This window comes from Penicillium digitatum, chromosome 4 (assembly GCF_016767815.1).
Source record: "Penicillium digitatum chromosome 4, complete sequence".
NCBI classification, from domain to species: domain Eukaryota; kingdom Fungi; phylum Ascomycota; class Eurotiomycetes; order Eurotiales; family Aspergillaceae; genus Penicillium; species Penicillium digitatum.
This window is the reverse complement of record NC_089387.1, coordinates 2,242,049-2,254,802: the sequence shown is the minus strand read 5'-3', so window position 1 is coordinate 2,254,802 and position 12,754 is coordinate 2,242,049. Positions and strand designations below refer to the sequence as shown.

Genomic DNA, 12,754 nt, shown 5'->3' with positions numbered 1-12,754 from the left:
CTTCCTCCTCTGTCTCCCTTTCTCCCTTTCTCCCTTTCTCCCTTTCTCCCTTTCTCCCTTTCTCCCTTTCTCCCTTTCTCCCATCAAAAGATCAAGATGAATTTAGCAAGAAGGAAGAGACGACTGTCCCTTGCAGGAAGCAGTAGATGTCAGCTTCGGGCTCTCCTTGCCCTCTGACTTGTCCACTCCCTGGAACTCCTCGCAGACGTGCTTGACGTTGGATCCACAGGTGCCGCTGACTTCAGCCACATCGCCGTAGTTGGAGTTGATTCCTACCAAGGTAGGCACATTGCTGGCCTTGACGTTCTTGACCACGACCTTACGTGGGCTCTTGCTCTTGTTGCCGGTGCAGTTACCGCATGACCGGTACAGCTTGCCCGAGTTCACAATGGTAAATCCATCAATGGTGACGGTTCCGACACCATTGTGCTGCACAACCTTGTCCTTAGCCTCCTGGGCACCTCCGCCCTTGATGAGAGCATCTCCGCTTCCGATGATGGAAATGGCATCCTACACGGGGCAGATTAGTATTGGTTGACCAGATAGACATGATAAGATAGACATGAGACGACTCACCTCGCAGACATCACGGAACCAGACGTTGGTCAGAGTGCAGGATCCCTTGCAGTGGATGCCCTCGAGCTGGTTCGCTCCAATGATCACGTTGCTCAGGGATGCTCCGTTCTCCAGGACAAACACGGCACTAACGGAGCCTTTTCATGCAATTAGCTTCATTGGTATGGACTCAATTCTAGGTGGACATACCGGTATCCTTGTCACTGTTGCAAGGACGACCACGGTCGTACTCCCGGTTGCCCAGATCAACATTGCCCTTGATCACGCTGGGAGAAGGCAAAGAGACAATGCTGCCCACCCGAGAGGGAATGTTCAGTGTCTGGGCACTGGCGAGGCCAACGAGACCGAGGATGATGGTGCTAGCGTGCATCTTGCTGAGTTGATGGTTGATTGTAATGGTTGATTGTGATAGTTGATTGCGATGGTTGATGGTGATGGTTGATCAAATCGAGGGCCAACAAGAGACCTTTTATACCTTTTGAACATCATAACAAGACAGGACACACTCCGTACTGTCTTGGTCAGATGTACAGTTGCATGGCTCCTCAATATCCGTGAAGAAGCTCGACAACATCCGACTGGATGGATTTGATGCACAACCCCACGACTCCAACTAGTCATGCAGGTTCCAGGTCCCAATTTGGCCGAGATGCACATTCTATGTCTACTTCTTCACGGGAACATAAGACATTTTCTAACGTCTGATTTTCCGCCTTGGCTCTTGGCGCTTGATTGCACCATGCAGCGAATGCCAAGGCACATTTCTTGTGAAAAATCCGAAAGCCAAGATTCCGAAGTATTGGCATTGTGGCTGTGACTGCCAGCTTGAAACCCTTGGACTATCTACGCGATTACAAGATCCACAAACCAAAAGGGCTAGACCTCTCTTCGGCAAGCTTTCGATATCACAGCTTGAACTAGGGACTGGGAAGGCTACGAGAGGAAATCGACTACAATCAGGGTTATAGGGAGTTGATGAGGCTATAGAGAAGCCATGGAGATGGATATGAGTGTTATCTATCTACTCCGTAGTCCGTAGCTAGAGCTAGACTTGATCCCCGAGGGCTCCGCTCTTGAAGCGTATCAAGGTTTCTTTCAGGCACGCTACTGCACGCTAGCGCACGCTAGCGCACCTGATGCCGATTGGCAGGATTTTGAAGGGCCTTCCTTCCGGGGATACCGGAGAGTAACTAGAAGTAGCTCTAGCCCGGAGTTTCCGTACGGAGTAGCGAAAAGATCGACGTGAGTAGGGTACCTTGGACATCATATGTTGTACACCGCTAGACAGTTGAGCCAATGCCAATTGTGAACTAAGGAATTCAAAGTCTTGTAATTTGGCTCGAACGAGAAAGGTGGCGGTATACGTTCAAGAGCCAACTGATTTTGAATGAAAAAAGGTCCTCCAAGAACCCCAGGGAAGCGTTTGCATCGTGGTTATGAGCGCCCAGCTGTGTATCTTCACTATACTTGAAAGAATTAAAGTGAATCCAAGTGTTCTCCTGTCACGACTCTGTGATATTCGAACGTCTATAGCTCTCCACCTCGAAGGATTCTAGATTTGGTTGAAGGAAATATAACCTCCCCCTTGGGCTTGGCGCTTCTGGATGCCAAGATCGGAATTTTCTTGTTGAAACCCGGAACTCTTGGCAAGAACTTACTCCTGATATTTCGAATCATGGGAAGTTACTTCGGCGAGGTCCTGTGGGAGCTATCTGATGGTATCCTAAATCTGCCTCTGTTGAAGTTGCTTGTCCACTTTGCCAGGTGTGTTACTTTCCAGGGAGCTTCAAGGGTTGGATTTTGCCATACAATCTTAACATACAACACACGACAGCATAGACGAGACTGTGGGGCCGAATTCCCCTTTGGAGATGGACTGAATATGGGCTAAAGTCTCCGAGGTCAGTAGATGCCTAGGCCCACGGGTGCCCCTGGGGACTATTGAAGCGATCAGAGAGAGCGGAGTCTGGCCTCGGGACCAGGAAGTGCTTTCCGGTCAGAGAGTGTCAGTGGTCTACCATGTCTCGGAGCAACCTTGGAAGCTCAACAGACCCCGTGTAAGAGTTTGCTCAGCATTGAATCCCCAAAATAGGCACACCCGGAGGAAACACCCGACAGCCCTCGAGGTACCTTGCTCAGATGGCCCTTCCCTACGCTGAAACCCGTGATAATTTTCCGATAGCTATCACGAGAAACCTACTAAGCTCTTCGAGCCTACAGGTCTTCTCGCAATTGCAATGATGTCTGTTTTTGGCATAGGTTAGACCTCGTTCACAACATGTACAATCCTCACCCAGAAACCGAAAAAGTCCAATCCTTCGGAAACAACCCATACTGCACATCATCCATATCCCGGAAGATGTCATCGTAGTGCGCAATGCGAGTATGCGGATCCTCAGCCTGCGCGTAGTAACTATCCCCCAACGCTTTGAACACGGGGTCACTCCACATCTTCGCCATCCATGCCAGGGCACCAGGCCCAGCACCCTCTAGCGGGAGACCATAAGAGCGGAACCGCTAAAAAGCAAAGTTAGCCAATGCTCCTATTACCCGTTTTTCGTTCTTTTTATGAACGACAAGAGAGAAAGAAAGAAACTCACCCAAAGAACCGGCCAAAAGAACGCATCCGCAATACTAAACCCACCAAACAAAAACCCTTCATCAACCGCTCCCAGCGCCGCAAGCCGCTCAGTCGTTGCCTTGCGCGCCGAATCCCAAATCCGGAACATGCGCGCTATCTCCGCGGCCGCGCCAACCGGAATCGGCACGTTACCCGTGTACCTGGCGAGGTAGTTTGAGTGAAAGGTATTGCGCAGGACTGGGAAGCCGGAATGCATTTGGGCTGCGGCGCTACGAGCTAGGGCGCGCAGGTGGCGGTCAGTAGGCCAGAGGGGAAGAGTTGGGTTGGATTCAGCAAGGAATTCGCAGATGGCGAGGGAGTCTGTAATTGTTGCTGAGGGGAGGGAGTGGCATTGCAGAACTGGGACAAGGCCTGTTGGGGAATAGGCCTTTGTCTGTGTAATTTGTGTGAGTGACTGAAGACTTGGACTTGTGTTGGGGATGAAGGTAGGTACATACCTCGGAGAGCTTTACAAATTGGGAGTGTGAGGAATCTGGAAGTATTCCAGTACTGCTTCGACGCGTGCGGTCCAGCCTAATTTGGAGAGGGCTTATTAGCCAAGTCCGCTGGTGTATGGATGGTTCGTTGCATGCTGCTTACTGGAGTAGCGGGTGTATAGCCCGATGAGGTGGTAGTCTGGGGTTTGGGTTGCCATGATGACATACAGAAATGAAGTGAAGTTGATGATAGACCTGAGGGAACTTGCAAGTAGTTATTGCGGGATGTAGTTCCTGATGAGTCATAGATATAAGTCTGTTTCCGGGTCCCACATTCCATTTAAGAGATCGAGACAAATTTGCCGACGTGGTTTTTTTATATAACGTGGGAATGTCTTGGGAATCGAACCTTTCTGATTGAGACTAGTCATAATGCTACTGATAAAATTGCCACACCAGCGCCATGCATGAAAGATGTTGAGATCGAGAAAACCGTGGAAAACGAAACTCCGAAAAAAGATATGAGAACTGGCTATCCAAGACAGCCGGGGGAATGATTCCTAACACAGAAGTCAAGATAAGAGATACATCATTAAATAAGAAAGCAAGGACCCACCGTACGTATATGGCACGACATTGAGAAGATGGGCAAGGAGAGGACAAGGGGACACGGAGAGAGAGATAGACATTCAGAGCGGGAGAACAGGGAGCAATGCACCAGGCAAAGAAATCATAACGCGATCGCAGGGATGCTAATAGAAAATCGTCAAGTGAATTGAGCCGTCTTTTCATCGGAGGGTCCCCGATTCGCGCCCAGTGAGACGATGCAGGAGATTCACTTAAGCAAAAAAAAAACAAAAAAAAAAAGAACAGACGCTGATATTAAAAGGCGTAAAAGCGAGAGAAAGATTAAAGCCCCTTGAAGAATGGGCTTGCTTCAATGATATCTTCATCATCGTAAGCAAAATCCCATCCCACAATACGAGGGTCCACGCTGGCACATATAAGCTTTCGTGCATCGAACTGGAGTTTGAACACTCTCGCAGCTGTCGAGGACCCTAGAGGTCTGCGTTGGTGACCATGGTGGTGATGATGGTGAGCAGGAGGAGGATTGAGTGGCACGGTGTTAATAACCAGAGGAGGCACAAATGGTGGGTTGGTACGACCAGCTTGGGGGTTGACATTGGCATTTTGCCCAAGAGACGCCAGAGCCTGTGCTGCTTGTAATTGTTGAGCCTGGGCCGCGACAGTAGTTCGTGCCACTTGGCTGAGGTTTGCACGAGCGAAATTGGTGATGGCATCACTGTGTCGTAGTTGATGGTCTGTTGTCCACTTGTTATCACGGTCTTTGTGCCATATTAAGATCGACTCGTCGTAGGAACCGGACACGATACGGGCCCAGCTACTACCTCCTCCACCGGGTGGGATTTTTGCACCCAGAGCAGGGATATCGCGAGGGTCTCGTGATCCCGCAGTGTTCGGTCGGTAACCACCGCGGCGTTGCTCCCGATGACCCATGTCAACGTCCAAGCCGGCCTCTTGAGCGGCGAAAAATGCATTTTCACACGCTAGCGCTTCTTCACGCAAGGTTTTATCGGCTCCCGGAGCATCACCAAACCCTGCTTGAAGGGTGCGAACAAGATTGCTATGAGCTCGCAAACACGCCACCTCAGCTCCAGTGGCATGGTCGTAGATGCGAACGGAGTTATCATTGCTGCCACTGATAATTCTTCGACTGTCAAACTCAACGCATGCGATGCCTTTCTCGTGACCCATCAACGTCTTCGAGCAAGCACCAGTGCGGATGTTCCAGACCTTGATCACTCGATCTCCAGATGCCGTCACAATATCATCACCATGGATCTGCATCGCATTCACGGCGGCTCCATGTCCTTCCACGGTCATAAGCAACGTGTAAGGCTCTAGGGCTTTGTACTGCTCATGCGCAATGCCAGCTTCAAGCACGTTTGGTGCAACCGCGTCTAGATCGATTATCCATGTAGGATATGTGGCGCCTGATCCATGGCAAATACGCGGGTAATCCTTGCTATTCGGTAGAAGTTCTCGGCGGTTCCATACCTTTACAGTTCGGTCTTTGGAACATGTTACAAGATAACGATGATCGAATTTGAGATTGAGCACCGAGTCAAGATGCGCTTTTTCGATTTGATGGACCTTTTCTCCAGTGGAGAATTTCCACATGATGACGGATTTGTCGCTGCTGCCGGAGATGATGATGTCTTCATCGGGATGAGGATCAAATTGCAGGCAAAGTACGGACTTGACGTGTCCCACCAACGGGGGATGCCTCAGTCGTTTGGTATCTAGGTTCCAGACTCGCACAGACTTGTCTCGGCTCCCACTAACTAGCCATCGGCCCTCGAATTGGATCGCATATACGCATTCCCGATGGGCCTCGTCTGGGTAAGACGGGTCAGGAAGTTGAAAATTGGTGTAACGGCCTTGATGCCAATTCGCTTCGAGCCGCCTGCGTTGCTTGTAGAGATGAAAATAGTTGATTTTGGCGCTTCCGTCGCTATCCCGCATGAGCAGGTTCGATCGTAGAGGGGGGTACAGTGGTATAGGAGATTGGGGAACATCAGTTGGCAGAATGAACTCCTGGTCATCAGTGAACGAAGGGGTAGCTTGATCGTCATCATCAGTCATGTGGTGATCACCTTCACTATCGGCCACTGGGGGCGCAGGGCCAAACACAGTCGGTCTTGGGGTTTCATCGCTTCGCGAATCGAGCCAGGTCGACGGTACGCGCTTTTTTGGCTTAGGTTCCCCGAGATCTAGTTCCGAGTGGCGTAGGCGGGACTTCCGGGTCTGAGGCGACATGACCTCGGAATGTTCTTGCTCAAACGCACGAATCGCGCTCGTGTCCATGACCCAACCTTCACGGATGTAGTGGAATTTCCACAGGCCCGAGTCGAGGATACGTTCACGCCATGAGCGGGATGCAAGCGAGGCATTCAGAAGGGTCCGAATGTCGAGGTAGGTAAAGATCTCCCATGTGACTTCCGGGGGAAGCCTGACGCACGGGTCAATATGGAGGATGGGGTTAAGTCGGTCGACTACTGCGGCGATGCTTGAGGTTCGTAGAGAGCGAAGAAGGCTGTATGCGAGCTCTAGCAGTCGGAATACGCTCGGTTAGCAAGGAAGATAGCAAAGCGACACGAAAAAGAGGCTGGTGCTTCACCCTCGTGGCAATTACCACAGGGGCAAAAGATAAGGGATATCTTACCAGCTCTGCCGGCCTCGGACTGGGCTAGTACCCAGTTTGGAAGCGCCATGACATTGTCCAATCCCAGATCTTTGTCGGCCTGACTTCGCGTATCATCCGAGTAGCCTTCATCTAGCCTAAACAAGGGGGACAGAGAAGGCGCGGAGAACTCGGGGACTGTGCTTGTCTGCAATTGTAGTGCAGGGGAGATCTGAGCATCGGGAGCATCGGGAGTATCGGGCAAGGGCTCAACCTCCATTGATGCGGGTTTTCAGAGGGATCTGCGCCGAGCTGATGAGTCGACCGCCGAAATCAATGGCGTTGTGCGATGTCTGCGAAATCCTGCAAGGAAATTATCGCGAAAATGTTACAGAAAATTATTAAATAAGGGTATTGTACGTTGCAAGAGGAGGGTTGGGAAATGGAAGGAGATTGAGCAGATGGGTTGGCCGCGGTGCATGTCACGTCACGTTGGAACGAGGCAAGGTGGCCCACCAGATTGATAGAGCGCAATTAATATCACGAACTTCGGTCGCCCAGTGGAAAAAAAAACGAAAACTTCATTTAAGATCCGAACCAGAAGGAGAAACGTAGACTTTTGATTTAATAGATTTATTCTCAAAAGCCTCTCATATCTCAAAAGGAATTAATGAATACGTTCGATTAGACGCGCATGGAGTGGGTTCTAGTTTGTGTTGTTGCTATACAACATAGGGCTATAGCTAGATGTATCTAGCGACTTTACGAGAAAAGCGGGTTATCGGCATGAGATACATCAAAGAAAGGCAGGAAGCCAAGTGCCGATTTCTCAATGTGTCACATAACATTATGTTGCCGTATGTGCATGGTTAGAGAGCAACTCCGAGTACTTATAGTTATGACCTGTTCCATTAGATCTGCTCTATTCTACACGGCTAGGGCCATACTAGCACGGTGAGAGGGCATACCTATGTTGTATGTCGAGGTAGCCAGAAAGAATACAACATACGTACCGATTGTATTTTCCATAATACGTACGGAGTAGGTGCTAATATAGTGTTATTATTTTACGTTGAAGGAGCCGCTAAAATCTGTCTTACAATTGCACAGACCACTTCTAGGCGCTAAATGCAGGAGATAATAACGTTCCGAAGCAGAAACATTTTAGTGGGTGTACTTATATTTTTCCTTAAAATGTAGCCCAGTAGATGTACCTTTTGTATGCGAGCCCCATACAATAGGTACGCCTATCCATGGATGTAAATTGCGTGACGCCAGGATTACTCCAGCGTCAGTATAAAGCTTGTCCAGCCCCCTCTCCAATGCTCCAACCCCCCAGCCCTGGGCCCCAACCTTGGAAGGTGGAGGGCTGCTGACACAAGCATAAGCCAACTGCCCCTCTCCACATCACACCGCCCCATAAAACACACGCTAAACCCTTTGAGGCAACAGAACAGACTCCTTCGGCTCACCCTCTCTCCAAGGATCCCATTCTTCTGTTCCATCAGCAGAACTCCTGTCTGTTGTGCTTGCTCTTTTCGTTTTCGTTATTGGCATCATCTAACCTGCTAAGTTCGTCTTATTTTGGCTTCTCTTATTCCACCATTCCGTGACCCCCCTTTATTCTCGGGACGTCGATTGTCCTCCGCTTAGTCCTAGTGACTGGCTCTTTCGCAAAGGTGTTCCTCCGGACTCTCTTTAACCTGATTTGACTCGCCTGCCCGGCTGCAGCGGTTGTTGAAACACCTGAATTCCACACCCCATCGATTGGGGCTGGCTGCAGGTTGGAATATATTCCTCGAGCCCCTCCTTTTCCCCCCAGAAAGTGACGGTGCATCGCACTTGATATCCGCGCTATTGCTTCCAACAAATACACCTATATTTATCACCTGTTATCTCTAATATCGAGGGCGCTTTCCGGGATACGCATCTAGAACACTCAGACCTGCGACCGAGATTCGATCGTATCGCTGTTGATCTTCAATATTCGAGCGGAACTCTTGTTTGACAACCCCCTACGCCGCGCATCTCACACCCACCCGGGGAACCCATGATCGTCATCTCTCTAATTCCGACGCTCGTCGATCCCTCCGAACTGAATCCTCTTGGGTCTGCTTTGCAGATTTAAGTTGAGCCTGGCTGGTATAACTCACCTGCATCTGGCCCTTGAGGAAATTCGATATGATTGACTCTTCAGCCATGAGTGGCGCTCCGGTCGCCGAGGACAACATTATCAACCGCCGCGGTGGAGAATCAATCTACCAGAGCTGCGTCAATTTGAGGAGGCGATTATCCGAAGTTCCCAACTTCGAGTCATACCTGCAAGAGATGGACGATGATGATCGCATAAGAGGCAATACAGACCCGGTGGCTTCCTTGTGGAATTGTCTCAGAAATGGCTATCCGCTATTGAGCATTTATAATGCGTCTGGTCCAGAGGAGCCACTAGAAATTGATCCTGCCAAGGTAACTGAGGCGAAGCGTCCGAAAGCGGCGACCTTCAAATTCCTACAGGCCTGTTTACAAGACCTAGCGTTTCCTCAACAGGATTGCTTTTTGATCACTGATCTTTACGGCGAGAGTACCACCGGATTCATCAAAGTGATCAAAATGGTTAACCGTGTGGTGGACATTCTCGAGGTGCAAGGTCAATTAAAGCAATCTGAAGTTCTAGAGGCCCCCTCCGCGAAGACAAATGTGAAGCTTACCAAGAGAGAGCACATTCTCAAGGAACTTCTAGAGACGGAGCGTGACTATGTTCATCACCTGCAGAATCTTCAGGCGCTCAAGAAGGAACTGGAAGAGACGGGTGCTTTGACAGGCGATGCGAGCCATCAGATTTTCCTCAACTTAAACAATCTACTAGACTTTGCCCAGAGGTTCCTGATTCGCATGGAGCAGCACTACGCCTTGCCAGAAAAATTGCAGAACTGGGGTCACCTTTTCTTCCTGCATGAAGATGCATTTCGGCAGTATGAGCCTTTCATTGCCAACCAGATGCGTTGTGACGAAGCCTGTATGAAGGAATGGGACAATATCAAAAGTGCGCCACGCCATATAGATCTGCAACAAATGGTCGCTCAGCCGAAAACACTCAACGGATTCTTCGTGAAACCCTTCCAGCGTTTGACTCGATACCCGCTGATGCTCTTGGTGAGTTTGCTGAATGCTGGGTTCAATCTCAACGAGCTAATATGGTTGTACCCTCTCAGGAGCTACGCAAGCAATTAGAAGACGAGCAACTCCGGGCCGATATTACACATGCAGTCAATTGCATCCAGAATGTGTTGGATTTTGCTAACCAGGCAATTTACAAAGACCAGTTGGCTGCCGCAGTAGTTGATCTATCTGAACGCGTGGATGACTGGAAAGCATTGAAGATGGAGTCATTCGGAGATCTCCTTCGATTTGGCACTTTCCAAGTTGTCAAGGGGGACAGTGGAAAGGATAGTGAGAGAGAGGTATGTGACCTCGCTTTCTGCATCTTGTCCCTTTTTTTGTTCCCCGAAGATAGCACATTGCTGACACGGCCCTTAGTACCATATCTACCTCTTCGAGCGCATACTTCTCTGTTGCAAAGATATCAATCCCAACAAGCAAAAGTCTAAGCTTATGATGCAAAAAGATAGGCCGTATTTGAATGCGAAAGGAAAGGCTCGTCTTCAATTGAAGGGTCGGATCTATATGGCCAATGTCACGGATATTGTTTGTCTGCAAAAACCTGGTAAGCACTACTCTTGACCTGTTGAATTTACCAATATGTCTCTGACTGATCTTAACAGGACTGTACCGTATTCAGATTTTCTGGAAAGGAGACCCCGGTGTCGTCGACAATTTCATCATCCGATATATTAATGAAGACACCATGCGGAATTGGTACAAAGACATTGATACCCAACGGGTGATCCAAGCGGAGCGACGCACGTTGCGCAATACTGGTACATCTGACAGCGAGTTCACATCTATGGAGGGCATGGCGCATATGCCAAACCCCTATCAACAACAAGAGTTTGATGCCGATGACGCCAACCACAAAGATGTCTTACAGTCCGAATTTCCCATGAGCCGAAATGCGTCCAGTACTAGTCTAAGAACCCGATCTGCCACCAATGGGAGCACCACCTCTGTTCCGCACCACAACACCCGACCGCGCTTTGCGGTAGCTGATCCCATGCTTTCGGTGCACACTCAGTTCCCCGGCGGTGGAAACATGTCCCCCGGTGATCGAAACATGAGCTCTTACTTTTCCCCCACAGCGGAGACCGCTTCCGCGAGATCGAGCTCTCAGTCCGCTGCATTTTCCTTCGGTCGTCAGAATACAAATTCTACCACTCCATCAACGGTCTGGAATGAGGATACCCTTCGCTACACAGCACCAGCGTTATCTCGTGTAACATCGCGAGAAGGGTCAATCTCTGGCGGATATTTCCCACCTCAGCCTATTGTAAGAGGTTCTCAGCGTCCGTCATTGCCACCCCTCTCGGGTCCGCAAGCTCAGTCTGCAAATGGCATGACGCAGCGGATGCGATCGGCTAGTAGCCCTGATATTCACAATCACAACAACAACGCTGAATCACGGCGTTATATGGGAGTACACACTATGCAGACAGTCGACGATGTCCCGGTGCCACCGATTCCTGCACACATGGCCAATATGAAAGCCCCCGTCAACCGCAGCCAGAATGCTTCGCCCACCAACAATCAGCTCCCTATTCGCACCCAACCCCAAATCCACACCACACATTTTAACGAGCCTGAATACAACGATAACTGCGATTCCGAGGAAACCTCCGACCATGCTACATCGCCCCTGACCCAAGAGCCACAAGAGTCCGAGGAAGGAGACTACATGCCTACTCAACTCAAGGCCAAGGTGAATTTTGAGGACAACTATGTCACGCTGGTAATTGCGAGCAACATTTTATTCCGTTCACTGACGGACCGCGTGGATGCCAAACTCGCTCGGTTTACCGATCGATCCATCGAGAGCAAATCCGTTCGACTGCGCTACCGCGATGAGGATGGTGATTTCGTCACGATTGATAGTGACGAGGCGGTCCAACTTGCATTTATGGAGTGGCGGGAACAACATCGTGAAATGCTCGCCAAGGGGTTGGTGGGAGAGATTGAACTCTACTGCCAGGTGGTCGATTAGATCATTTTGCATTTTCTGGTTTGCTTTTCCTGCTCGTTCTTGACTTAATACCTCCCTTGATTCCCCCACCGCAAGGATCACGTCGATCCCCGTCTTTTCAAAACTTTGCATGGCCTGTGACGCTCGTTCTCCCATCCTGACCCTTAATGTTCCAACCGGATTGGCTTGAAACTGTTGAGCAGCCGTTCTCGGAGGAGATACCTCTTTCTATCTCCCTATCTTCTTTGTGACTTTCAGCGAGCCACGCCGTGGCATGTAATTGGACTGTTCTCCGGAGCATCTTATGATTTGTTTACGGCCTGAATGATGTCCTGGTGACGAGGTGAACGGATTGTCCGAAGACACCCCTGCATTGTTTTGAATTTGCGTTTTCCATTTCGCGGATTGTTTATCTCTTTACTGATCTACTAGTACCTCAATGTCCACGAACGTACGAAGCTTCTATATGATGTATATGCCTATTGTTTTTTTTTTAATGGGGCTGTTGCATAGAATTATTCAACCTTTTTCCCATTTAATCCGTATCCACTTGCCTATCTGATCGGGATGCCGGATAGCCGACAATTCTTGGCAGGGATCTGCTGCAATTAGAGCTAAGCTAGCTCCAATCCCATTTCGAATATGTAACTATACCTAAACTCTTGCCTAAGTATAGCTCCCGGCAATATCGGCTACAGTTGAAGAAGATTGTCCGGGCAAAGCACTCTATCGGAAATGCCTCAAATACCTCAATTGCGCTATTAATGGATTGGAAATGCTCC

General features: G+C 49.6%; 4 protein-coding genes across 4 annotated transcripts; 1 reads left to right on the top strand and 3 right to left on the bottom strand.

The window, feature by feature from the left end:
- Nucleotides 1-102: 102 nt before the first annotated feature.
- Nucleotides 103-946, bottom strand: Pdw03_0744 (Pectate lyase; the record flags this gene model as incomplete). Its single annotated transcript, XM_014680524.1, has 3 exons — nucleotides 103-510; nucleotides 577-713; nucleotides 766-946. The coding sequence occupies 3 exons, from the start codon at nucleotides 944-946 to the stop codon at nucleotides 103-105; spliced, it is 726 nt and encodes a 241-aa protein (XP_014536010.1).
- Nucleotides 947-2,865: 1,919 nt separating this feature from the next.
- On the bottom strand, nucleotides 2,866-3,851 carry Pdw03_0743 (Glutathione S-transferase/chloride channel, C-terminal; the record flags this gene model as incomplete). The annotated part of the gene is made up of 5 exons (XM_066099708.1): nucleotides 2,866-3,093; nucleotides 3,177-3,590; nucleotides 3,655-3,663; nucleotides 3,708-3,730; nucleotides 3,797-3,851. The coding sequence occupies 5 exons, from the start codon at nucleotides 3,849-3,851 to the stop codon at nucleotides 2,866-2,868; spliced, it is 729 nt and encodes a 242-aa protein (XP_065957435.1).
- Nucleotides 3,852-4,542: 691 nt separating this feature from the next.
- Nucleotides 4,543-7,118, bottom strand: Pdw03_0742 (F-box domain, cyclin-like; the record flags this gene model as incomplete). Its single annotated transcript, XM_014680522.1, has 2 exons — nucleotides 4,543-6,764; nucleotides 6,881-7,118. The coding sequence occupies 2 exons, from the start codon at nucleotides 7,116-7,118 to the stop codon at nucleotides 4,543-4,545; spliced, it is 2,460 nt and encodes an 819-aa protein (XP_014536008.1).
- Nucleotides 7,119-9,037: 1,919 nt separating this feature from the next.
- Pdw03_0741 (Rho guanyl nucleotide exchange factor, putative) lies at nucleotides 9,038-11,993 on the top strand (the record flags this gene model as incomplete). Its single annotated transcript, XM_014680521.1, has 4 exons — nucleotides 9,038-9,991; nucleotides 10,051-10,299; nucleotides 10,376-10,562; nucleotides 10,621-11,993. The coding sequence occupies 4 exons, from the start codon at nucleotides 9,038-9,040 to the stop codon at nucleotides 11,991-11,993; spliced, it is 2,763 nt and encodes a 920-aa protein (XP_014536007.1).
- Nucleotides 11,994-12,754: the final 761 nt, after the last annotated feature.